Source organism: Dermochelys coriacea, chromosome 1, assembly GCF_009764565.3.
Source record: "Dermochelys coriacea isolate rDerCor1 chromosome 1, rDerCor1.pri.v4, whole genome shotgun sequence".
NCBI lineage: Eukaryota > Metazoa > Chordata > Testudines > Dermochelyidae > Dermochelys > Dermochelys coriacea.
Window position 1 is genome coordinate 209,772,374 of NC_050068.2, and position 27,730 is coordinate 209,800,103.

At 43.5% G+C, this 27,730-nt stretch overlaps 1 protein-coding gene across 3 annotated transcripts in view; it reads left to right on the forward strand.

Moving 5' to 3' along the window:
* Positions 1-27,730, forward strand: part of CASR (calcium sensing receptor) — a 169,236-nt gene that overhangs the window by 129,787 nt on the left and 11,719 nt on the right. For all 3 annotated transcript variants that reach the window (XM_038411854.2, XM_038411835.2, XM_043513115.1), the window contains exons 5-6: positions 13,820-14,050; positions 22,335-22,458. In XM_038411854.2, the coding sequence (XP_038267782.1) occupies positions 13,820-14,050; positions 22,335-22,458 (355 nt within the window). The remainder of the gene's footprint in view (positions 1-13,819; positions 14,051-22,334; positions 22,459-27,730) is intronic.

The following is a 27,730-nucleotide window of genomic DNA, read 5'->3' on the forward strand; positions in this document are numbered from 1 at the left end:
GAAATCTTTAGTGTATGTTCTTGCGACAATACATGGCTTCTCCACATGTAGAGACATACCTAAACAGACACTGCATTTCAAACACTTAGAACGGTCATTATGTCAGGATGGGCAAACAGGGAGGAAGAGGTGTCACTTACTATTTATCAATATTGAACAAATAGAGAAGAACTGTAAAGGCAGTAAATATCTAAGGACATGAGTCATGTAATGCTCACCTGCATGCACTCCATAAAGCAAAGCTCTTTAAATCACTGATCTTTATTATTCATATCAGCAGATAGAAAACCTTGATTTAAATAATTGGTTTTAATCATGTTTTTCATTTGTACTTTTTAGTAACTTTCTTGAAGAAAGCTTGATTCTCAATAGTTGGTAACCATTAAAACACACAATTTGCAACTAAATATAGTGCTAAATTTTACACTAAATTTGGAGCTTCTTTTTGCTAACAAGGAGAATACACTATATTTTTTTCATATTTATTCAAGCAATTATATAGCTTAATTTACATTTATTCAGATTCTTAATTTTTACATTATTATGTTAGAAAATTGTGAGCAAAGTATTTCTTATTTAATAGATGAGGATTAATTTTTTACTTGTGATTTGTGTCGAGCACTATTTGGATAGGAATTCAAATTTAATTAAAAATGTTGAAAAACAGCATTTAAATTTTATTATTAAATAAAACTACCTCAGCCATGCTGAATATATACAAAAAGAAGTTTATCAAAAATTAATCAAAACATGTTTTGCATTTTAAAATTACTGATTTATTAAAGAAAGTATTATTTGTAGTTCATGAATTACAGTACACTGATTGTTTCTGATCACCATGTCCTTCAAAATTTTAGACCTAAATGATCTCATCCTCTCACATCTAGTTTTTATTCATAGATTGGAAGAGGAAAACAAGCTTTCCCACTTTTTCACCCCAGGATGGTTTCTTAACTTTGAATAAACTCGTCAATGAACTGTATGAGTTAAATAAACTGCCATGAGGAAAATATTGTTTGCATCTGTAGAAGAGGTTGTTGCTATCAAAAGCTGGTTTAGCATATCAAAAAACTCTGATTCCAGGTGGTTAGCCATCAACTTTCACCAGTTCAATGGTTTGACTTCCTTTAAAACTTGTTGGCAAACACATACTTCTTAATATTATGTTTTGTATTCAATTTAAATTATTTTAATAGATTAGGATTTTAAAATATGTTGTCAATTTCAAATTTTATTTTAAATACGATTTTAAAAAAACACCCTATATTTAATTTAAAAGAAAAATTTCAATTTAAATGAAAAACTTCATTTTTTTAATCTATTTTTATTTACTCTTCACTCTTACCATATTGGTGCTGTAGCATGTCTATGCAAGGCCCAAGATGTTTAATATTGTTAACTTAGAGAAAGATGATTAAGTTCCTAGGTGGACTGGTTGATGCCAACCAAGATTCTGAATCAAAGGTTTTGGTTCTTGGTAGTTATTGAAAGAAATATGACTAAGTATTCTTTTTATGAATTTTCTTGAAGTTAATTAACAAACATAAAACCAAGAAAACATGTCCCTAGGCTAAACTACTATAAACGCTACTAAATTTATCTATAAATTGAACAATACAATTATCAAATCAAAAGTCAACAAATCAGAAGCAATATTGGATTGGAATTAAGTCATCAATTTAGTCAAACTATCAGATTAATAAAAAGAAAAGGAGTACCCGTGGCACCTTAGAGACTAACAAATTTATTAGAGCATAAGCTTTCGTGAGCTACAGCTCACTTCATCGGATGCATTTGGTGGAAAAAGCAGAGATTAATATAGCAGGTAATCAGTCCTCATAAGTCCTAAAACAGGAATCCAGGAGGTGGCTGTCCATTTAGTTATAAATAGGGCCCTACCAAATTCGTGGCCATGAAAAACGCATCACAGACCATGAAATCTGGTTTCCCCCCATGAAATCTGGTCTTTTGCATGCTTTTACCCTGTACTATATAGATTTCATAGGGAGACAGCATTTCTCAAATTGGGGGTCCTGACCCAAAAGGGAGTTGCAGGGGGGGTTGCAGTATTGCCACCCTTACTTCTGCACTGCCTTCAGAGCTGTGTGGCCGGAGAGTGGCAGCTGCTGGCCAGACATCCAGCTCTGAAGGCAGTGTAGCGCCAGCAGCACCACAGAAGTAAGGGTGGCAATACCACACCATGCCACCCTTACTTCTGCGGTGCTGCTGGCGGCAGCTCTGCCTTCAGAACTGGGCTCCCAGCCAGCAACCGCCGCTCTCCAGCTGCCCATCTCTGAAGGCAGCACTGCCACCAGCAGCAGTGCAGAAGTAAGGGCAGCAGTACCGCAAACACCCCCTACAATAACCTTGCGACCCTCCCCCCCTCACACACACAACTCCTTTTTGGGTCAGGATCCCTACAATTAGAACACCATGAAATTTTAGATTTAAATAGCTGAAATCATTAAATTTATGATTTTTTAAATCCTATGACCATAAAACTCACCAAAATGGACCATGAATTTGGTAGGGCCCTAGTTATAACCCCCAATTAGAGAACTTCACTCACAGCAATGCTCACCAATTCACTCACCAATTTAGCTGACTGAATATTTTAGTAGTGAAACCAAATTATTGTTTACATCTAAGTCTTACAACCTGCAAGCCAATTAAAGTGTCTTCCTTGGATTTCACTGTTACACTCTCCTTTCTCCATCCCCAACACAGATTCAGACCTTATTGAGACTTCAATAAGCAGAAATTGAACAGCTCTCACTTAACACTCTGTAGCTGACAGCATAGTGTCTTTGGACACTTGCAAGGAATAAGAACCACACATTCAATGATTTTATGAGACATAGTTTAGGGCTGTTCTGGAATTGAAGACTCATTCTATCTGGCTTCTTTCCCATGTGGGCTCATACACACATGCAGGCAACCAGCCACGCATTCACATGCTAAATAATAAAAAGGATGGGAAGTCTCCCAGTTAATAAAAACAAAAGGAAAAAGCAGAAAAAAGGAAAAACAAGATACCTAAGATAAGAGGGGTTTGACCTCTCCAACTCTTGCAGCCCTCAGACTCTTATGGAATAGGAGCTGTAGCTGCAGTTAAGAAACCAGATGATAATGTTGTTGGGACTATGTTTCATGCTAGCAGGGCCTTTTGGATACTGACAGACTGGCCAGGGGCTGGCATAACCCATTCTATGTTGTCTTCTTGTAGGCTTGCCTCAGGAAGTGGGAGCATCAGTTCAGATGTCCTGTTAAGCCACAGGAACTAAGGCCTTCCACCTTTACGGTTGCAATTCTAGCTTGCTCCACCTCATGGCTCCTTCCAGAGTCTAAATCACGTATGAAGTATGCCTTGGACTCCAGCAGCATGGCCCAATTCAGCTGAAGTGAGGCAAACTTTGGCATAATGTCAGTTTAGAAAAGCCAGCAGTTTTCTTGAAATATCCATTGTTTCAAACCATATGCAGTGGGAATGCTTGAACCCCCAAAATATCAGAAATGAAAGAAGCACAAGAATCAGAGTTTTGCGGAAGTTGCCACAGCCCTCCTCTGGGTCAAACAGTTATGCGCTGATATCTGTTCCCGCCTCAAACATCCATAGCAATATTTTGTTGCAAAAGTTTCTGACAGAAGAAACACACACTAAAATCATGCTTTCATCAGCAATTATTAAAAATAAATTCAGACCTCTCATGACAGATGTAACATCTTTCCTTTGCAAACAAGAGAATTTGGGAACTTAACAACCATTATAGTCTAACTGGGTAAAAGGTTACACAGCTTGTCTCCTTTATTAACTGTCCATCTCAAAGCAGAAAGTTACTTTACAGCTCATGAATATGAATTCCATTTGAAATGGAAATAATTGAAGTTTATACTAGATTTGTACTCCCATTACACTATTTCTCTCACAGAGGTGAAAGGCTTCATAAGTCAGTTCATCTTCATTGAATTCCTAGCACATCAATAAAGGAGACTGTGACATGCCGCAGGGTAGAAATCTGAATTGTTGGATCATTGTGCCCCCTTAACTCACCAGTCTGGTGTGCACTATGCCCTGTTTTGCTTTGTCAGCTGCCACTTTGCCAACTTACCCCAGCCTCTAGCATGCAAGTCACCCCCTGACAAATACCAGCACGCTATACCCAACCACACTTGAATTACGTATAGGGTGACACCCGCATATCCCTAGTACCCGCCTTGCACCCCAGAAATGCTCAACCCCCCCCAGCTTGCCTCGCAAAACAACTGTTTCGCAGTGCAAGCGCTGGGAGGGAGGGGGGAGAAGCAGGACGCGTCGGTCCACTCAGGGGAGGAAGCAGAGGCGGAGCGGAGGCAGAGATGAGCTGGGGCAGGAGGGCATGGTGGGGAGCTGCCTGTTGTTTTTTTTTCAATTTTTCCCTGTGAGTGCTCCAGCCCCGGAGCACCCACAGAGTCATAGATTCATAGATACTAAGGTCAGAAGGGACCACTCTGATCATCTAGTCCGACCTCCTGCACAGCGCAGGCCACAGAATGTCATCCACCCACTCCTATGAAAAACCTCACCCATGTCTGAGCTATTGAAGTCCTCAAATCATGGTTCAAAACTTCAAGGAGCAGAGAAGCCTCCCTCCAGTCAACCATGCCCCATGCTACAGAGGAAGGCAAAAAACCTCCAGGGCCTCTCCAATCTGCCCTGGAGGAAAATTCCTTCCCGACCCCAAATATGGCAATCAGCTAAACCCTGAGCATATGGGCAAGATTCACCAGCCAGATACCCAGGAAAGAATTTTCTATAGTAACTCAGATTCCATCCATCTAATATCCCATCTCAGGGGATTTGGCCTATTTACCCTGAATATTTAAAGATCAGTTACTTACCAAAATCCCATTATCCCATCATACCATCTCCTCCATAAACTTATCGAGTAGAATCTTAAAACCAGATAGATCTTTTGCCCCCACTGCTTCCCTTGGAAGGTTATTCCAAAACTTCACTCCTCTGATGGTTAAAAACCTTCGTCTGATTTCAAGTCTAAACTTCCTGGTGGCCAGTTTATACCCATTTGTTCTTGTGTCCACATTGGTGCTGAGCTTAAATAATTCCTCTCCCTCTCCTATATTTATCCCTCTGATATATTTATAGAGAGCAATCATATCTCCCCTCAACCTTCTTTTAGTTAGGCTAAACAAGCCAAGCTCCTTAAGTCTCCTTTCATAAGACAAGTTTTCCATTCCTCGGATCATCCTAGTAGCCCTTCTCTGTACCTGCTCCAGTTTGAATTCATCCTTTTTAAACATGGGAGACCAGAACTGCACACAGTATTCTAGGTGAGGTCTCACCAGTGCCTTGTATAACGGTACTAAAACCTCCTTATCCCTACTGGAAATGCCTCTCCTGATGCATCCCAAAACCGCATTAGCTTTTTTCACAGCCATATCACATTGGCAGCTCATAGTCATCCTATGATCAACCAATACTCCAAGGTCCTTCTCCTCTTCCGTTACTTCTAATTGATGCATCCCCAGCTTATAACTAAAATTCTTGTTATTAATCCCTAAATGCATAACCTTACACTTCTCACTATTAAATTTCATCCTATTACTATTACTCCAGTTTACAAGGTCATCCAGATCCTCCTGTATAATATCCCGATCCTTCTCCGAATTTGCAATACCTCCCAGCTTTGTATCATCTGCAAACTTTATTAGCACACTCCCACTTTTTGTGCCAAGGTCAGTAACAAAAAGATTAAATAAGATTGGTCCCAAAACCGATCCCTGAGGAACTCCACTGGTAACCTCCCTCCAACCTGACAGTTCGCCTTTCAGTAGGACCCGTTGCAGTCTCCCCTTTAACCAATTCCTTATCCACCTTCTGATGTTCATATTGATCCCCATCTTCTCCAATTTAACTAATAATTCCCCATGTGGCACGGTATCAAATGCCTTACTGAAGTCTAGGTAAATTAGATCCACTGCATTTCGTTTATCTAAAAAAATCTGTTACCTTTTCAAAAAAGGAGATTAGGTTGGTTTGGCATGATCTACCTTTTGTAAAACCATGTTGTATTTTGTCCCATTTACCATTGACTTCAATGTCCTTAACTAATTTCTCCTTCAAAATTTTTTCCAGGACCTTGCATACTACAGATGTCAAACTAACTGGCCTGTAGTTACCTGGATCACTTTTTTTTCCTTTCTTAAAAATAGGAACTATATTAGCAATTCTCCAATCATTCGGTACTATTCCTGAGTTTACAGATTCATTAAAAATTCTTGCTAATGGGCTTGCAATTTCAGGTGCCAATTCCTTTAATATTCTTGGATGAAGATTATCTGGGCCCCCCGATTTAGTCCCATTAAGCTGTTTCAGTTTCGCTTCTACCTCTGATATGGTAATATCTACCTCTATATCCTCCTTCCCATTTGTCATGCTACCATTATCCCCAAGATCCTCTTTAGCCTTATTAAAGACTGAGGCAAAGTATTTGTTTAGATATTGGGCCATGCCTAGATTATCTTTAACCTCCGCTCCATCCTCAGTGTTAAGCGGCCCCACTTCTTCCTCCTTAGTTTTCTTCGTATTTATATGGCTATAGAACCTTTTACTATTGGTTTTAATTCCCTTTGCAAGGTCCAACTCTACTCGACTTTTAGCCTCTCTGACTTTATCCCTACATCTTCTGACCTCAATTAGGTAGGTTTCCTTGCTGATCCCTCCCATCTTCCACTCCCTGTATGCTTTCTGCTTCTTCATAATCACCTCTCTAAGATGCTTGCTCATCCAGCTTGGTCTACAACTCCTTCCTATGAATTTTTTCCCCTTTCTTGGGATACAGGCTTCCGATAGCTTCTGCAGTTTTGATTTAAAGTAATCCCAGGCCTCAACTGCCTTTAGATCCATAAGTTCTTCAGTCCAATCCACTTCCCTAACTAATTGCCTTAATTTTTGAAAGTCAGCCCTTTTGAAATCAAAAACCCTAGTTGCAGATTTATTTTTGTTAATCCTTCCATTTAGTTTGAACTGAATTAGCTCATGATCACTTGAGCCAAGATTGTCCCCTACAACCATTTCTTCTATGAGGTCCTCGCTACTCACCAAAATTAAATCTAAAATGGCATCCCCTCTAGTCGGTTCAGCAACTACTTGTTGAAGGAATCCATCAGCTATCGCATCTAGGAAAATCTGAGCCCTATTATTATTACTAGCACTGGTCCTCCAGTCTATATCTGGGAAGTTAAAGTCTCCCATGATCACGCAGTTTCCATTAGTATTTACTTTAATAAAGACATCAAAAAGGGCTCTATCCATAACCAAATTAGATCCCGGAGGTCTATAGCACACCCCAAGCACTATCATAGGAGAGGCTTTACTAGTTTTCTTCCCCAATGTAATTTTTGCCCAGACAGACTCTGTCTTATCCATTGCATCGCTTCTTATTTCTTTACATTCTAACTCATCGTTGATATACAATGCTACTCCACCCCCTTTACCTTTGTTTCTGTCTTTCCTAAACAGCACATACCCTTCAATACCTGTAGTCCAGTCATGACTACTATTCCACCATGTTTCTGTTATCCCTATAATATCTGGTTTCACTTCCTGCACCAGTAGCTCTAGTTCCTCCATTTTGTTACCTAGACTCCTCGCATTGGTGTATAAACATCTTAATTTTTGCTGTTTGGCCTCACTCACATTTTGTACCCTATTAGGCACAGTCATTCTACAGCCATTATAACCTATTAGACTAGTATCCACACCGCCCTCGCTCCTTATATACATTCTCCTACCCATGGCTGTATCCTTTCTTACTTCATCTTCTTCCCTCTCAATGCTAAAATCTGGCGTGGAGATTTTCCGGACATCTCCCATCCATCTCCCCCCAATTCCTAGTTTAAAGCTCTCTTTATCAGTTGTGCCAGCCTCGATCCTAGAAGTCTATTTCCTTCCCTACTCAGATGAAGTCCATCCCGAGAGAACTGACCTCTGTCCGTGAATGCCTCCCAGTGGCCATACATCCCAAAGCCCTCCTTATAGCACCACTGCCTAAGCCATCTGTTGACAGTCATAATCTTGTCAGACCTTTGTTGCCCTTCTCTAGGAACAGGAAGGATCCTGCTAAAGATCACCTGAGCCTCAATTTCCTTAAGCGTCTTCCCCAGCCTAGCATAGTCTCCCTTGATACTTTCCAGCGAGAATCTGGCTGTATCATTTGTTCCCACATGAAGGATAATTAGGGGATTCTTTCCCGCTCCCTTGAGGATCCTTTTTAACCTCAGGTCTACATCCCTTATCTTAGCACCCGGAAGACAGCACACCCTTCTATTCTCTGGATCAGCTCTAGTTACAGGCCTGTCTATTCTTCTCAATAAAGAGTCCCCGATCACATAGACCTGCCTTTTCCTGATGACAGTGCTATTCTCCAGTCTCTCCCCTGTTCCCTCTGGCTGCAAGTTCTTTCCATTCCTATTTTCCCTTACAATTCTCTTCAACCCATCCTGTATCCTCCTGGGGCTCATATTTGGTGTAGTCTCCCTTGACTCTTCCCCTTTTTCTATAGGGCTAGCCTCTCTTCTCTTCTTCCTTACCCTTCCACCTTCAGCGACTACCTGCTGAGCCCCTTCTTCATTTTCCAACTCTGCAAACCTGTTCCTAAGCTCTATTTCTCCTTCACTAGCCCGTCTTTTTCTCTGCCTGGTTCTTTGAGTCACATGTTTCCACTGACCACTTTCCTCATCCAGTCTCTCCTCAAAATTCCCCAGCCCTGCTTCCATCCGAGAGTCTGAGCTTTTCCCTTCAGATACCTCATATCTTTGCTCCATCATCTGCTCAAACCCCTTCCTAAACTCAACGAGACTTTCCACCTGCATCTCCAAACCTCGGATCTTTTCCTCCATCAGCTCTATCAGACGGCATTTCATGCAGACAAAACTCTTACCGGTTCCCCCCTCCAGGATCATGTACATACCACAGCTTCCACATCCAGTCATCCTCAATGTGTCTTTCACTGCAGGAGTCACTCCCACAGCTTCCTCTGTATCTGTCATCTCCTTCCCACCTAAATCCTGTTAATCTGGGAAACACAAGCCACACCAAAAAGAACACCCCCCCAGCAAAAGCAAAGCCCAAACAAGCACCACAAGCCAAACTCCCCTTGCAAACTCCCACTCAAACTCCCCTGTTTACAGCTCTGTTTGCTAGCTCCTGTGCCGCTGCAGCGGTCTGTGCCCAATGTCAGAGTCAGCGCCTATGCAATGATAAATCAGGTGCCGCCAGCCCTTCACCCTCTCAGTTCCTTCTTAGCGTCCATGGTGGTCAGTCAGAGTTTCTCTCTTGCTTGGCAAGAGCTAGCGGTTGTCTACCATTTCCAGCTTCATGCCTTAAGACCATTGTATATACTTTGCTTTGCTAGTCTTAAGTTGTTGTCAAGTAGTTGTTAAGTAGTTGTTAAGTGTGAGTTACTTAGTAGTTAGGATCCCAGCAGGACTTTGCCCTAGGTGGGACAATCTCGGGTTCAAGCCCTGCTCAGACTGCAGCAGGTCTATGCCTGTGAGTGACTCCCACAGCAGCTGCCTTAAGTGCCTGGGGGCGTCACATCTGAAGGAGCAGTGCCGGATTTGCAAAAACTTTTGGCCCTGCCTCCAGAAGGAGTGGGACATCCGCCTCAGGACTCTCCTGATGGAGTCCACCCTCTGCCCAGCTTCTGAGCTGGTCGCACCAAGTGCCTCAGCCTCCATGTGCAGCACACCGCTGGCACCCGACTCCTCATAGCACTGTTCGCCAGTGCCGGTGCTGAAGAAGAAGGCCAAGAAGCACTCCCTGGCACTGAGCAAGAAGGCCCAGGGGTCATCTATCAAGGGACCCAGGCCTGCCCACCAGACTGCTCTGGAGCCACGTGATCGTGCCTCCCCAGCTCGGGCGTCCAGTCCCCTGAAAGGTCCGCCACCAACTCTTAGGAGCGGTATGGGACCCCCACTCCTGCCAGGGAGCTAAAAGTGGTGCGTCTGGCCTGCCAGGCATTCTTGCCCCACCTGAAGGGCAGGGTGGTGCAGGTCCTGATAGACAATATAGCCGCGATGTACTACATCAACAGGCAAGGCAGAGCCAGGTCTTCAGCCCTTTGTCAGGAAATGCTCAGTCTTTGGGACTTGTGTGTGCGACATGCCATTCATCTGGTAGCTGCCCACTTGCCTGGATCCAAGAACATCCTGGCGAATCGCCTTAGTAGGACCTTGTCGTCTCGCCACGAATGGTCGCTTCATCCAGAGGTGGTCAGCCTCATCTTCTGCAGGTTGGGGACACCCCAGAACTCCCTGCGTCCAGACAGTATAGGAAGTGCCATCAGCTCTGTTCTCTGCAGTGCAGGGACAAAGGCTCCCCTCTTGGAAGCCTTCCTGATTCCATGATTGGGAGCGCTAATGTATGCCTTCCCACTGGTACTGCTGATCCAGAGTCCAGCTCAAGGTAAAGCAAGACAAAGCATTGACCATCCTCATAGCCCTGGTGTGGCCTCGTCAACATTGGTTCAGCATGCTTCTGAGTCTCTCGGCAACCACCCCGCTGCAGCTACCTCTTTGGCTGGATCTGCTGTCACAGAACCGTGGCAACCTGCTGCACCCAAACCTGGAGTAGCTGCACTTGACAGCCTGGCTGCTGTGTAGCTGAGTGCGGACAAATGGGGGTGTTGCGCTGGTGTCCAGCAGGACCTGCTGGGCAGCAGAAAACCACCAAGGTGACCTACGTGGCAAAGTGGAAGCAGTTCACGAGTTGGGCCTCGGATCATCGCAATCATATGGATGAGGCCCCACTGCAGGACATACTCAACTATTTACTGCAGCTTAAGCATCAGGGTCTGTCACTATCTTCGATCAAGGTACACCTGGTGGCCATTTCGGTGTTCCACCTTCTGCTTCAAGGCCAGTCGGTCTTTGCCCATCCCAGGACGGGACATTTCCTAAAGGGTTTGGAGCACCTTTACCTGCATATCCGAGATCCAGTCCCCGCTTGGGACCTGAATCTTGTGCTCATGGGTCCCCCCACTTCGAATCCTTGACTTCCTGCTCCCTCCTGGTTCTCTCCTGGAAAGTCTCCTTCTTGGTCACTATAACTTCGGCCTGTGGGTTGTCCAAGACCAGGGCGCTCACGTCAGAGTTGCTCTATATGTCTTCTATAGGAACAAGATCCAGCTGCATCCGCACCCAGCCCAAGTCTCCCAGTTCCACACTGGTCAAGGCATTTATTTACCAGTCCTTTATCCAAAGCCTTATGCTATGGATGACAAGCGCAGGCTGCATACCCTGGACGTCAAACGGACACTGGCCTTCTACATTGATAGAACAAAGCCGTTCCGTAAGTCAGCGCAGTTGTTTGTTGCTGTTGCTGACAGGATGAAAGGTTGCCCAGTGTCAGCCCAGAGAATTTCGTCTTGGATCACACTCTACATTTTTAATAGCTTTTGCTATTAGCTGGCAAAGGTGCCCCACCAGCCATCCTGACAGCTCATTCGGCTAGGGCACAGGCGTCGTCAGCAGCCTTCCTGGCACAGATGCCAATCTAGGAGTTCTGTCGGGCCGCAACCTGGTTGTCTGTCCACACATTCACGTCACACTATGCCCTGACTCAGCAGGCTCGAAACGATGTTTGCTTTGGCAGAGCAGTGCTGCAAGCTACAAGACTGTGAACTCTGAGCTCACCTCCATTGATTCTGCTTGTGAGTCACCTAGAATGGAATCAACATGAGCAAGCACTTGAAGAAGAAAAAACAGTTACCTGCCTTTCGTAACTGTTGTTCTTAGAGATGTATTGCTCATGTCCATTCCATTACCTGCCCTCCTACCCCTCTGTTGGAGTGGTCGGCAAGAAGGAACAGAGGACGTAGGGCTGGAGGCACCTGATATACTGTGGTGTGAATGCGGCACTCCAGGGGTCTCCACAACCCTATGGGTACCACTAAGGCAAAAATCTCCGACGGCCGTGCAAATGGGCATGCGCACACCTAGAATGGAATCGACATGAGCAACACATCTCTAAGAACAACAGTTACGAAAGGTAAGTAACCATTTTTTCCTCTTACCCAAAAGTCTACAGCAGTCTGTGCACACTGGAAAGTTTTCCAGTTAGGACCACTTCCCCCAAGTCAATGATGTTTCTTTTTTCCAAACGATCTTGTTGCCTTCAGTATGGGTGGGGGACAAGCGGTGATCTGATGATGTCACTGTCTCTTAGTTTACACTCTCGTCCAGGTCCTGGAAAAATCTTTGCTGTGTCATGGAGTTAGGAAGCCCCCATTGTCTACGTGTTTCACATCCAGTCCTTCATATGAATTGCAAATTCTTGCTTGCATCTTCCATATACATGAGGCTTGACATGTAATGCTTGTTTTGCAGTTCCTTGGTTATTTCTAGGGAACTGGTCGGTGGGCGTTTCCCAAACTCACAACATGTTTCAGTAACAAACATAGAGCAAAATCTCAGAACTTCGTATACAATGATGACACATACATTTCAACAGGACAGTAATGTTCAATAGATTGACTTTTCCAATGATACCTCAGAAGGCATACTTTGTACAAGATTTATCATAGTTTTGTAAAAGTGGTGACCGTAATAGTGTAGACTGTCACAGGCACGTACAAAAATACCTGATCAACAAAGCAAACTATGGATTTACATACATAGGGATACCAAGTATACACATTCCCCAGGGTACAACCTGGACTGATGGACAGCTGTGTCCCCTCAATTCTCCAAACTGGGGTGCCTCTTACACTGCTTTGCTGTGAGAGCAACCACTCCCAGTCAGCTCATACACAGCCTCCAGCATGTAAATAACTCCCAGCTACACTGTCTGAGTGCCATAGCCAGCCACTCATGAATTACATTGCAAGACAACACCAGCAAACTCCCAGTCTCAGACTTCCCCGCACAGAAATGTGCATCTTGTATTGCTCAGCCCTCTCCTGGACAACACAAGCTCATATAAAGTTCGTCATTTCATTGATAGAAAATGATATGCACAAATCTTGTCACTTCAGATGGAGTTTCCCAAATACTTCAATCCAAGTTTATTAACTACAGAAAGAGAGATTTTAAGTGGTTACAAGTAATGAGGCATAAAAGTTAGAATTGGTTACAAAGAAATGAAAGGTAAATCGCAACTAACACCTAACTTAACAAACTAAGTGAATTCAAAGCAAAATTCTAAGCACTGTCAGAGACAAGATATTAGACTAAATGGACAAAGGGCCCTATCTGATATGGCAACTCCAGTGTTCCTGGGATTGTTTAACTGCTCATACCAACATCACATCAGAGTTTAAGACAGGAAGTGAAGAATACTCTAGCTAAACTGCAGGGAGAATATACAGAGGCAGAATATAATTATCCATATTGCAATATGACTAGGATGCCAGATCCACAAAGTTCTGGAAAAATGCCACAAGATCTCTAGGGCCTACAAGTTGTCAAGAGACATAGTTCAATGTTCCATCTGGAATGCAGTGTATTTTTTACAAAACGAAGAAAAAAAGTTTTGAGTAATATCTCCGTGTCAGTCAATAACTGATTGTTCAGTGAAGATCCAAGCAAAGATGGGGAGTGTGGTTTGTATGTCACAGGCTGGCTAAGTGGTGTGATATCCTCATTTAGTGACTGGTCCACGTACAAGACAGGAGCCTGCTCCTGCTCTGAGGTAATGAAGTCAGCTCAAGTGGTAGGGTTTTGGGAGTATTGTGCTGAATGTACTGATGCTCCAGAAGACCTGTGCCTGGGAAGGATGTTTACATGCAGGCGTTCAAGGCATCTTTGTCTCTCTCTCTAGGTACTGAAGCATCTGCGCCATTTAAATTTCACCAGTAACATGGGGGAGCAAGTGGATTTTGACGAGTCTGGGGACCTGATAGGGAATTACTCGATAATCAATTGGCACCTGTCACCAGAGGACGGCTCCATCATGTTTGAAGAGGTCGGACACTACAATGTTTATGCCAAGAAGGGAGAGAGGCTCTTTATCAATGAAAACAAAATCCTGTGGAGTGGATTCTCCAGAGAGGTAAGTGCCATAGATTACCTTAAACCCCTCACTACAGTGCTTCTTAAAACTTTGAAAGTTGAGCCTTTCTTCAAGAAAATTAGATCTCTCTCTCTCACACACACACACACACACACACACACACACACACACACACACACACACCCCTACCTCCATTGCAATGCCACCATGTGTTATTAAGGGCTAATTCATCTTAATTTATATATCTTCCATGCTCCTCGACTAGTGCTTCACTTCTCAATCTCTCCCGTTAAGAATGCTGATATTTAAAATAGTGTTGCCCCTTTTGGCCCGACTAGCTAGCCAAAATGTGGCATATTCTTGGGTTTGGGTTGTTGTTTTTTTAAGAAGAGAATGTACACAAAGTCCCGTTTTCCTGAGCACAGTAGAAACAAACAACAGCATGCAGTTTCCTTGCTCAGAAATCCCCAGGTCTGCCACTCTAGCAAGCTCTGCCCAAGAAACTCTATCATATTACTGCCTCTCAGGGATTTTTTTCCTTTCAGGAGGCTAGAAATCTATCTGCTGGCTTCCTATCTCCAATCCCCACGATCTTTAATCTATATCCTGATTGAGCCCCTGCATTTACTACAAGGGCAAACGTCTGTTAATCGACCTAAATTATTTCTGGGCTGCCTTGCTATTGTCTCAGGCAAAAGCCTCCATTTTCTGCAGCTGCTTTACTGTATGTTACAGCCCCTTCTGTTCAGCCTGATAGGTACTTTACACACACACTGGTTTTAATTAGGTTTATGATTAATTTTGGATTTTAGGGCTTGTTTAGATGAACACTTGGTGCACAGCAAACTGGGCTGCACTATTAATCTAGATAGGCTCCTAGATCCAATACTTGCAGCTATTAGCATCTTTCAGCATAATAATATCATTGTTAGCCACTGACTTAGCATCTACTGAAATTAATTGGACAGTTCACACCTCAAAGCTATTGTTTCAGTCTCTGAAAGCTCAAGCAGAAGAGTCTGCATCAGTTATACTTGCTTCACCTTTTGAAAATTTTATTCACTACCAGAAATTTACACTTTTTTAAAATGAAAGTTCAGATTGGCAAACTTTTAAGAGAGCCGTCTAGAATCCCCACACTCAGCTAGTCCTTCCCCGACACTGCCTCACGTCACAGTAGTTGAGGGAATACATGTTACACATTCGTAAGGAATGTGAGTGAGAGATTGGGTTCCATTCCTAGCTCTGCCGCTGACGTATTGATTGGGCCAGGTCATTTCCCTTCTCTCTGCCTCACTTTCCCTGTTAATACTGACTTGCACAAGAGGAACAGGAAAATCATAGATGAAAGTTTGTAAAATACTTTGAGATCCTTGGGTAGAAGGAGCTATAGACATGCCATGGGTCAGTGTTAATTGGAGTAGATGCCTGACTGGAACACTGCTTCAGAGGTTTATAGGACCATAAGCAAAAGGCCTAGAACTGTGGGGTTGCCTGTCCCAAGCCCTATACTGAACAGTGTTACCTTCAACAGACCCTTTCTCCTTATGATCGTCCAGTTGCTTTCAGTTCCTGCAACTGTCCAATAGGCCCCTGTTAGATCTCTCCCTGTTATCCTTGAGTAGTTGATTCTTATATCCTCTCGGCAAGTTCAGAGGCCAAAGTTCTAGGTCTGGGAGCAGCAGCAATAAATTTCATTTCAAAAGAGATGTAAAAACTGAGGTGCTAGCCCATTCGGATCATTACAGAGCCTCTAAAAAAACAACGAGGAGTCCTTGTGGCACCTTAGAGACTAACACATTTATTAGAGCATAAGCTTTCGTGGGCTACAGCCCACTTCATCGGATGCATAGAATGGAACATATAGTAAGAAGAAATATATATACATTCAGAGAAGGTGGACGTTGCCATACAAACTGTAAGAGGCTAATTAATTAAGATGAGCTATTATCAGCAGGAGAAAAAAACTTTTGTAGTGATAATCACTTTTGTAGTGTGCTGGCGATGCCCCTCTGCTATATGTGTTGGCCAAGCTGGACAGTCTCTATGCAGGGGAATGGATGGACACAGGTCTGACATCAGGAATCATAACATTCAAGGACCGGAGGGAGAGCGCTTCAACCTCTCTGGCCACTCAGTAAAAGATTTAAGGGTGGCAATTTTGCAACAGAAGAGCTTCAGGAGGAGACTCCAACAAGAAACAGCTGAGCTTGAGTTAATATGCAAAGTAGATACCGTTAGCTTGGGTTTGAGTGAAGACGGGGAGTGGCTGGGTCATTACACATATTGAATCTATTTCCCTATGTTTAGTATCCTCACACCTTCTTGTCAACTGTCTAAATGGGCCATCTTGATTATCACTACAAAAGTTTTTTTTTTCATGTGCACTTCATGGAGTCTCTGGCACTTTGGGTCAGTTTTGTAAAGGTAGTTAGGAGCCTAAAGATGCAGCTGGATGCCTAGTGGGATTTTCAAAAGGGCCGAGGGGCTAGATTCACAAAGGGATTGAGGCAACTCCCACACCTAACTCCTAGGCGCCCTTCTGTTCAGTGGAATTTGCGACCCAGAGTCAGGCCCCCAGAAGCACTCTTTTTTGTAAATAATTACATACTCCTTGAGCCGGATGATGAGAGAAAAAGAGAGATTGACTCTGTAGCCTGGTGATTAGGGCACTCAGGCAAGAGGTAGGAAAGTCAGTCAAGACCCTGCTTCTAGTAATATTCAATTATTTCTACAAAGCAGAACAGCTCCCAAAGGACAGATTGAGAGACACCCACCCTTGAGCATGGTGATTAGGGCACTCACATGGGAGTGGAAGTTTGAGTCCCTGCTCCAAATTAGGTATTGAAACCTAAGTCTCCTGCATCCCTGGTGACTATAGCAGGTAGCCTAATCTCTGGGCTATTGGATAGATTTTTTGCCAGCCTCAAAAGTCCCCACCTGGTTGTCCCCAGCTGTCTTTTGTAGGGTTGGGCATACTGTGAGCACACCTAGCAGATCAGGCCCCACAGATGACACAGGCAGAGAACATTAAGTTTGTGAATCTTGCTGGGACTTTGGCATGAGCTAGCCCACTAAACAGCTATCAGCATCAGAACGCAGGCAGTTTTGTGCACAGCCATCGACAGAAACTTAGGCACCATGCGAATTTAGGTCCCGGGTGTTTTGAGGATCTCAATGGCAGTTAGGCACCTAAGCCCCTGTGAGTCCCTAGCCTATGACACCTAATTCCCTTCATTTCAATGGTAGTTAGATGCCTAGGAGCTTTTGAAAATCCCCTTAGATGCCTATTTGCAATTTTAGGCACCTAAGTACCTAAAAATCTAGCCCTTCTCCCTTTTGGGGGTTAAACCTTTTCTCAGGGTAGTGTATATTTTACATTTAGTTAATTAATTAGTTTTATTCAATGTTGGAGGGGGGATTTGTGCGGGATGGGATATTGGGTAAAAGTGAGCAGCAAGAAATCATTTTACTTTGCTTTAGTTACTAGTAATCATCATGCAGTATCAAGGGGACAGGCTGACTCAGCAGTTTGTTTTATGGTAACTAGAACCTTTCACCTCTAGGCTGCTAATTCAAATTCAGGCCAGTAAGAACTGACTTTTGTTACCACCTGATAACACTTAGATGTTATGAGTAACATCAGTTGGGCTTCTGTTTTTCGGGGTTTAATAATTTCATTTTCAGGGTTTATTTTTAGCAATTTTTGGGTTCTATGTAGATGTCCAAAAATTGTATTTTCTTCAAGGCTTTATATATATATATATATATATATATATATATATATATATGTGTGTGTGTGTGTATATATATATATATATATACATATATACACACACACACAGAGGCATAGTACTGTTTCAAACAGCACTATGTTAGAGCACAATAGAGAACCTTTAGTGTGCACCAGTAGATTGTATACCAACCAATTAATGCACAACACATTAGTGCATTTTAGAAATCACACTCCGGTAGTCTGCATTGCTGCTCTATGTAGACAAGCTCTTATATACAAGCCAGGGAGCAGGGATATCACCTGTATAAACAAAGTTCACTGGGAAAGAGGTGTAGTAAGCATGAATTGAGAAACCATTTCTAACTGATTTCATTTTTTTCCTAATCAAGGATTTTTTTATTGGTGTTTATCTGTTAAAAGCTAAAAATAGTACCCTAAATATGAGTTCCCAGTAGAATTGGTGTCCATTATGCAGCCGAGATTACAAGGACTTCCGTTCTACTTTCTCCTCCCTAGAAATGATCCTTCAAACACAAAAGTGGAGAATACTGATAAGGCTGGTTGAGGGAGGACAGTTTTTCGGTTACACATGTTCTCTCAGCAGATTTTAGTCTCCAGGGCTGTCAATCTGACACTTTCCACCAGCACTAAATTCATTTTTACCCTTGCAGGTTAGACACCACTTACAGAATTTACCTACTCCCATATTGTCACAATACATCTTTGCATTGCCATGCACCAGCTATATTCAGGCTTCTCCTGCAATCCCTGAGCAACAGACCTGTAGGACCAGAATCAGAGCAATGATATGAGTGAGATTCATAGACTCTAAGGCTAGAAGAGACCATTATGATCATCTAGTCTACCTTCCGGTATTGCACAGGCCATTGAACTTCCCCAAAATAATTCCTAGAGCAGATCTTCTAGAAAAACATCCAATCTTGATTTTAAAATTGTCAGTGATGCAGAATCCACCATGACCCTTGGTAAATTGTTCCAGTGATTAATTACTTTCACTGTCAAAAATGTATGCCTATTTCCAGTCTAAATTTGTCTTGCTTTAACTTCCAGCCATTGGAGCATGTTGTACCTTTCTCTGCTAGACTGAAAAGCTCATTATTAAATATTGATTCCCCATATAGGTACTTATAGTCTGTAATCAAGTCACCCTCTGAACCTTCTCTTTGCTAAGCTAAATAGATAGACTCAAAATGCTCAATCACTATAAGGCATGTTTTCTAATCCTTTAATCATTCTCATGGCTATCCTCTGAACTGTCTGTAATTTATCAACATCCTTTTTTAATTGTGGGTTCCAGAACTGGACAGTGTTCCAGCTGTGGTCTCATCATTGCCAAATACACAGATAAAATAACCTCTGCACTTCTACTTGAGATTCCCCTGTTTATGCATCCAGGATAGCATTAGATCTTTTGGCCACAGCGTCACACACTGGGAGCTCATGTTCAGTTGATTATCCACCACAATCCCGCCACCCCAGGTGTTTTTCAGAGTCATTGCCTCCCAGAATACACTCCCCCATCCTGTAAGTATGGCCTCTATTATTTGTTCCTAGATGTATACATCTATATTTAGCCATATTAAAAGGCATATTTTTGCTTGTACTCAGTACACGAAGCGATCCTGACTGCTCTTAATCTCTAACCTGTCCTCTTCATTATCTATCAGTTCCCCAATTTTTTCCCCACAAAATCATCTGCAAACTTAATCAGTGATGATTTTATGTTTTTTTCCAGGTCATTGATAAAAATTATAAACAGTGTAGGGCCGAGAACTAATCCCTGAGGGATCTCATTGGAAACTGATGTGCTTGATGACAATTCCCCATTTGCAACTGCATTTTAAGACCTATTAGTTAGCAAATTGTTAATCCATTTAATGTTTGCCATGTTAACTTTATGTCATTTCAGTTTTTAATAAAAATGTCATGCAGCACCAAATCAAATGCTTTACAGAAGTCTAAGTAAAATACATCAACAAAACTTATCTAATCAAAAAGATATGAAGTTAGTTTGACATGATCTATTTTCTGTAAGTCCATGTTGATTTGCATGGGTTGAATTCTTTATTAATCAAGTCCAGTATCAGTTGCTGGAAGGTGATCAGGAACACTCAGCATGGATTCACCAAGGGCATGTCATGCCTGACCAACCTGATTGCCTTCTATGGTGAGATAACTGGCTCTGTGGATGTGGGGAAAGCAGTGGATGTGATGTATCTTGACTTTGGCAAAGCTTTTTATACTCTAAGGTGCCACAAGTACTCCTTTTCCTTTTGATACTGTCTCCCACAGTATTCTTGCCAGCAAGTTAAAAAAGTATGGATTGGATGAATGGACTGTAAGGTGGATAGAAAGCTGGCTAGATTGTCGGGGTCAACCGGGATTGATCAACGGCTCGATGTCTAGTTGGCAGCTGGTATCAAGCGGAGTGCCCCAGGGGTTGGTCCTGAGTCCGGTTTTGTTCAACATCTTCATTAATGATCTGGATGATGGGATAGATTGCACCTTCAGCAAGTTCACAGATGACACTAAGTTTGGGGGAGAGTTAGATATGCTGGAGGGTAGAATTAGTGTCCAGAGTGACCTAGACAAATTGGAGTACTGGGTCAAAAGAAATCTGATGAGGTTCAACAAGGACCAGTGCAGAGTCCTGCATTTAGGACGGAAGAATCCCAAGCACCGCTACAAGCTGGGGACTGACTGGCTAGGCAGCAGTTCTGCAGAAAAGGACCTGGGGATTACAGTGGACGAGAAGCTGGATATGAGTCAGCAGTGTACCCTTGTTGCTAAAAAGGCTAACGGCATATTGGACTGTATTAGTAGAAGCATTGCCAGCAGACTGAGGGAAGTGATTACTCTCCTCTATTCAGCACTGGTGAGCCACATCAGGAGCATTGCGTCCAGTTTTGAGGCCCCCACTACAGAAAGGATGTGGACAAATTGGAGAGAGTCCAGTAGAGGGCAATGGAAATGATCAAGGGGCTGGGGCACATGATGTATGAGAAGAGGCTGAGGGAACTGGGCTTGTTTAGTCTGCAGAAGAGAAGAGTGAGGGGGGATTTGATAGTAGCCTTCAACTACCTAAATGGGGGGTTCCAAAGAGGATGGAGCTCGGCTGTTCTCAGTGGTGGCAGATGACAGAATAAGAAGCAATGGTCTCAAGTTGCTGTGGGGGAGGTCTAGGTTGGATATCAGGAAACACTATTTCACTGGGAGAGTGTTGAAGCACCAGAAGGGTTACCTAGGGAGGTGGTGGAATCTCCATCTTTAGAGGTTTTTAGAGGCCCGGCTTGACAAAGCCCTGTCTGGGATGATTTAGTTGGGGTTGGTCCTGCTTTGAGCAGGGGATTGGACTAGATGACCTCCTGAGGTCTCTTCCAACCCTAATCTTCTATGAGTCTATTATTTTGCCTGGGATTGATATCAGGCTGACAGGTCTATAATTACCCAGGTCAATCCATTCATCCTTAGTAAAAACTGGCACAATATTAGCTTTCTTCCAGTCTTCTGGTACTTCCCCATTGCTCCAAAACTTACTGAAAGTCAACATTAGTGGATCAGTGCAATCATCAACCAGCTCTTTTAAAACTCTTGGATGCAAGTTTTCCAGACCTGCTGATTTAATGTCTAACTTTAGTAGCTTCTGTTTAACATCCTCCTGAGATATTAGTGGAATTGAGAAAGTGTTGTCATCACCATATGATGAGACTGCATTATCTGTTTTTCCCCAAATCCAGAAGAGAAATAGTTATTGAGCACTTTTGCCTTTTCTGCATTATTATTGATTTTTCTACCTTTTCCATCTAGTAATAGACCAATAACATTGTCAAGATTCTTTTTGTTCTTAATATATTTTTAAATGCCTTATTATCCTTACTTTTGCTGGTCACAGCTTTTTCCGTGTGTCCCTTGGCTTCCCTTATCAATTTTCTACAATTCCTAACTTCTGATTTATATTAATTACTATCAACTTCCCCTTTCTTCCATTTGGTGCATCTGTGTGTGTGTTTTATAGCTGCCTTCACTTCCCCTTTAGCCCAGATTGTTTTTTTAACCTGTTTTTTAGTCTCTTCCTCAATTGCAGGATTGTGACTTTTTGGGCATCTAGTACAGTGTTCTTAAATGACTCCCAATTATCATTCATATTTTTCAGATTAAATTCTTCATCCCAGCTGATTGAGCTCATAATTATTTTCAGCTTTGTGAAATTGGCACTTCTACTTGCACAATATAAATGTGATCAAGTCATGATCATTTGTACCTAAGTTAGAATTATCTTTTACTTCTGTGGTCAGTTCTTATTTATCTGTTAGGACAAGGTCTAATACAGAATTCCCCTGTGTTGGCTGCAACATTTTTTGGGTTAGAAAATTGGAGAATATTGAGAGAGAGATCTTCAGGACAGGTATCTCTCTGGAATTTTATACTGTGCTCATCACCATAGTATCTGACCTTAGCACATTTTGTAATTTCTCACCACAGAGTAGAGTGTGTATGAGCCCCTTCCCCAGCAAGGTTCTGGATCATGCATTTGCATGTTTAACCAGACTGCTCTTTGTCTTGCAGGTGCCAATCTCTAACTGCAGCAAGGATTGCCTCCCGGGTACCAGAAAAGGTATCATCGAGGGAGAGCCCACCTGTTGCTTTCAATGCGTGAAATGCTCTGATGGGGAATACAGTGATGAAACAGGTAATATGGAAAAGGCGTGTGTGGTTTGCAAAGATTCCTGTGAGCCCACACCAATGGATCACATTTGTAAATGCAATTAATTCCCAGCCACTGTTCTAGTCTGTTAAAATAATGCTGAGCTGAAGCAACAGAGAACATTTCCCTTGGAAAGTCCTCTGAGAAAATAGTATATAGGCAAGATGCATGAAGAATTATTTGTTCCTTTTTTAAGTGAATTTGTATTGGTGAAAGCTGCCAGATTCACAGACCTGAAGAATGAACCTCTCAGTTATCCCCAGAATAGGTACAGCACATGCAGCAACCTCCCTAGTTCAAATTGCCTCAAGGCCCTGCCAATAGACATAATTGGGACCCTCTCTAAAGGGCAGAGGGGAGTTCAATTTTCATGACTCATTCATTTCCTAATCTCTGCTAAAGAAACCCAGCTCTCAGCCCCCGCAGAGCCATGTCAGTCTTATCCCCTGTTGCACAGTTAGGTTTCCTAAGGAAGAGAGATGGGAAAGGATTTGCTCAAGGGCACACAGGAAGCCCGTGGAAGAGCCGCAAATAGTACCCAGGAATCTGACATCAGTACTCCTACTACACCATAGCAATAACTTTTGGTCCCCTAACAACCTGCAGGTGAAATGCTCCATAATTCAATTCCAATCTGCATCCACCTTTTTATGTTTATATATTCCCCATTTTATCAGGGAATAAAGTCCATTCTGTAGCAGAATCCATTGTAATCAGACACCCCTGTATTCACACTGCCCAGATGAACATTTCCCTTAATTGAATTTGCTTCCACAGTTTCTGCAGGAAATAAAGCAGATTGATATGACCTGTGGGCACACTTCAACTCCTATTGAAGTGAGAGTCTGATTAAACCATACAGTTCCACTCTGGAGGGAAAATGTAATAACAGTTTTAGAGCAAATTGAAAATTTTTGAATTTCCAATCTCTCAGTCAGACTGATGCCTCAGGGTTGGCACGTCCCAGACAATGAAACCAAATTATTGTGTCAGCAAATTTCTGCATCCAAAACCATGCTATGCTCCAAAGTACAGCCGTTTCCTTGCCCTCACTGGCATCATGCCTCATAGTCCAGGCTGCGACATGTGTGTGAATGTGCTACCATGTGTGTGCTACCATGTGTGTGAATCACATTCTCAGCAAATCAGAAATGAATTACCATTCTTTAATATGGGAATATGGTACCGTACAGTTCTTGATTCAAATACTATAAGAACATAAATCAATATTCATATAATAGCTTATTTTGAATTAGATAGAAAGCAGAGATCCTGACTTCTCTAAAGATCTGAAGTAAAGATCCCCTGGCACTTTTCTCAAGATTTAAGGAGCGGTTTCTGCTGCCCTGGTAAAATTCCAACTTGGGTGATTTCATTCTGCCTTTCTAAATTTCTTCTCCTATTTCAGTTGGATATGTTACTCTTTTTCATTTCCTGTGCTTACCTGTTTTATAGTGTTGCTATACACAGTTAAGCAACTGCCACTCTTTACCCCAGAGGTGGTGTCTGGACCAGGCCATGGATGGCCCATGTGCACCGGTCAGTTACCACCTAGTGGTCAGGAAACAATTGGTAGCATCACAGTTGAACAGGGTCAGGAAGTCAGGGTCAGGCACCAAGTTGCAGGTGGGAGGCAAGTGGTGGAGTCAGGGTGAAGCTGGGTCAGGATACCAGGGAGCCAAGGTCAGGTACCAGGTTACAGACTACTGGCAAGTAGCAAAGTCAGGGATGAACCAGGGTCAGAAGCCAGAGTCTAGGATCCACAGCAAGGCAAGGTCAGAGCGGAAGCAAGCAGACAGTCTGTGTTGTTGCTCAGACAGCATCTCATGATGACTTTCTGGTTTATATACCAGCATGAGCCAATCAATGGGCTCCAGGGAGCCACTGCTTAGGCCCTGCTGGGTTTTGGATGCTGGGAGGTACTTCCTGTAACGTCTAGCTTCACAGGAACCCAATCTAAATTTCCAATGGTGATGCAGAAGCTTCAGTGGCCTAGAACCCCACAGTCCCAGGTTCTAATCCCACAGGTTCTTACAGTAACCCCCTGGTTCCAGGCCAGGCTAGTCGTGATGAGTCCTGTGGCATTCCCCCACCAGGTCAGGGGTGTGGACATGGAAAGCAGGTTCCCACATGTGCTCCTAGGGGCTGTGGACTTCTCAGTCCACCAGCCGACCACATGTCCATCGGGAATTGAGGTTGGCATGCACTTTTTACTCATCATGACGCTGCATTTTGATTGGTGGAAATAGTGGTGGGTACAGCCAGGGAAGAGGTTTTCAGTATAGGGCTTCAGAAGGGAAACATGAATGTAAACCAGGGGCCTCAGTCTGAAACTATGTGGTCTGCAAGTCTATGGAGACAAACCACATTCTGTGTCAGGAGATGAGCAGTGGTCTTGGCAGAAGGCAGGTAGTTGCAAGAATGAAGTTGGCCATTGTAGTCAAATGGCAAGGCTGCTGTGCAACCGTCAGACCCTGGGAGCTCCAAAATGAAGTCTAGGCTGATGGCCAAACAAGGCCTAGTTGGAGTCTCCAGGGATACTAAGATACTGAGGGGTTCCATTCAAAACATCTTGGTACATGCACAGCACTTGAAGGAGTCCACAAAAGCTCAGACTTTGGCCAAAATGCAGGACCACCGGAAAAATTGGCAGCCATGCAGGAGAGCTTTAGATAGACAAAGTGACCCACCAATGGAGCACTGTGGCATGGTCGTAGCATCTCCAGTCAGGGGTGACCCACAGGGACTTAAATGCACTTACCAAAGTATGTTATCCCATCCCTCACAGAACAGAGTCTCTTAGCCCACAATGGCATAGACTCTGTTCTTTGGGCAAGTGGGTCTTCTTTCAAGGCAGAATGGATAAGGGTGACCAGGTCTTGCTGAATTGTGGCATTGACAACATTACTAGGCTTGAGGAGGCGGGGGTCTTAGAAGTAAGTTCCTTGTTTTCCTGGTAGTATCTCCCCTTCCGCAATAGAGGCTGGCTCTCCCATTTCAGTTTCCTAGGCAGCAGGTAATAAATTCAAACTCAGAGAACAACAAGGCCTATCTTAACCGCCTCTGATTCAAATCTTGGGCCTTGCAGAGGTACTTCAGGTTCTTATGGTCAGAAAAAACCTGTACTGTGTACCAACTTCCCTCAAGGTGGTGACGCCAGTCTTTAAATGCAGTTTTGATTGTGACGAGCTCCTTGTCCAGTATGCCATAGTGTATATCTGTGGGGGTGAGTTTTTGAGAGTAGAATGCACAAGGGTGCAGAACTGACTGGGATCCAACTCTCTGCAAGAGTACTGTCCTGTCAATCATGTTGGATACATCCACTTCCACTATTAACAGGAAAATTGGGTCAGAGTATGCCAGAATCAGGGCTGTGGTGAAGGCGATCTTAAGCTGATCAAAAGTGAGGGGGTTTCAGGTGACCAAGTGAACCAAATGGCTTTATGAAGGAGGGAGGTCAGGGGGGTTATTTGTTCTGAGATGTTGGCGATGAATCACCTATAAAAATTTACAAAGTCCAGGAAGCGTTGAAGTTCTCAGAGGAGTTGGGGTGCTGTCCAGTTGCGAATGGCTTCCATCTTCTACAGGTCCATCTGAGTACCCTCCTGGGAGACTAGGGAACATAAAACTTCACGGGTGGTCTAGTCAAAGGTGCACTTCTCTAGTTTGGCATAGAAACCATGCTTCCCTAGTCTCTCCAGGGAAGACCAGACATGCTGTTCAGGGTTCTCAGAAAACACCAGTATATCATCAGGATAGGTGATCATATACAGTCCAAGATATACCTGAACATATTTTTTACAAACTCTTGAAATGTTGTGAAGGCGCTGGTTAAGCCAAACAGCATTACTGAGTATTCAAAGTGCAGTCTTCCATTCGTCCCCAGGCCTTATGTGCTCTAGATTGTATGCCCCCCAGAACCTAGGTGAGTCACCAGGAGGTCCAGCAATTCCACGATGAGGGGCAGAGGGTACTGGTTACAAATAGTAACCTGATTCAATGTACAATAGTCTATGCAGAGGTGCAGTGATCCGTTCTTTTCTTGCAGAGAGGACTGATGCCCTGCTAAAGAGGTGGATCTCTGAATGAAGCCCTTTACAAGATTTTCCTGAATATATACATAGTGGCTCCATTTCTGGTTCAGGCATGGTGTATATCCATCCACAGGGCACCTGTGCCCTGGGTTGTAGGTCTGTTGGACAGTTGTAGTCCCTATGTGGGGGTAATGAATCCATGTTTTTCTTTTCCACCACACCCAGGTAGTCTCGGTATCTGTAGTGGAAGCTGAGGTTCTGGTCTGGAGTTACTCCTTTCTCGGTTAGCCCCTGCCATCTGGGGTCTCACTTCCAAGGGTCTTATCCGACCCTGGGGCCCTGGTTACAGGTAACCTGGGGGGTTGTCGATTTGTTGGAGGCAAATTTTCTGGCAATATTTAGAGGAGAAGCAAATGTTCCTCCACCACCAGGAGATACGCAGGCCATGTTGCTCCAACCAAAATGTGCCAAGAATTATTGGGAAGAATGGAGAGTGGATCACATCAAAACATATTATTTCCTAGTGCCCTTCCCCTATGACCTCTAAGGAAACAGTCTTTTTGGTCACCAGTCCTGACAGCAGAGGTGACCCATCAACCATTTCTACCAGGTCTGGTGTAGGTTTTGGCCAGAGAGGGATTTGGATGATTTGGGCTACCTTAGTGCCTATAAAGTTGACAGTGACATCTATCATCAGCAGTTGTAGTGGGATCTGCTGCCCCTGCCTGAAGACCCACAATCTCAGCAGCAATTAGAAATGCAGGGAGACCCCATGTTCCTGGGTCAGGTTCTACTTGAGGGGTGAGGGTGGTTCTAGAGCACAGAGCTGTGGTAATGCCCAAGCTATACCCCCCTACCGGACTTGGACTGGTCCATTTTCCAAGCTCTTTAGAACTGGACAGGAGGCGAGGGCATGTCCTGGAACCCCACAGTACAGAGTTTCAGCTGCCATTGACATTCTCTCTCCTCCGAGGTCAGGTGTCTGCAACCCAGGCAAACCTGTATCAGTTCAGGACTCGGGTCTACAGGCATTGGTGTAGCAGGCAGTTCTTATTCAGGTGATGTCCCTATGGGTGCTCGGCTGTAGGTGCAACAGCATCCCCTGCGACTGGGTTTGGAGATCTTCATCAGCAGTGCCCATCGGACCGCACATGGGCACCTCCCCTCTTTTGCACTGCACGTGGGACATATATATATAAATAGAGAGAGAGAGAGAGCGTGCA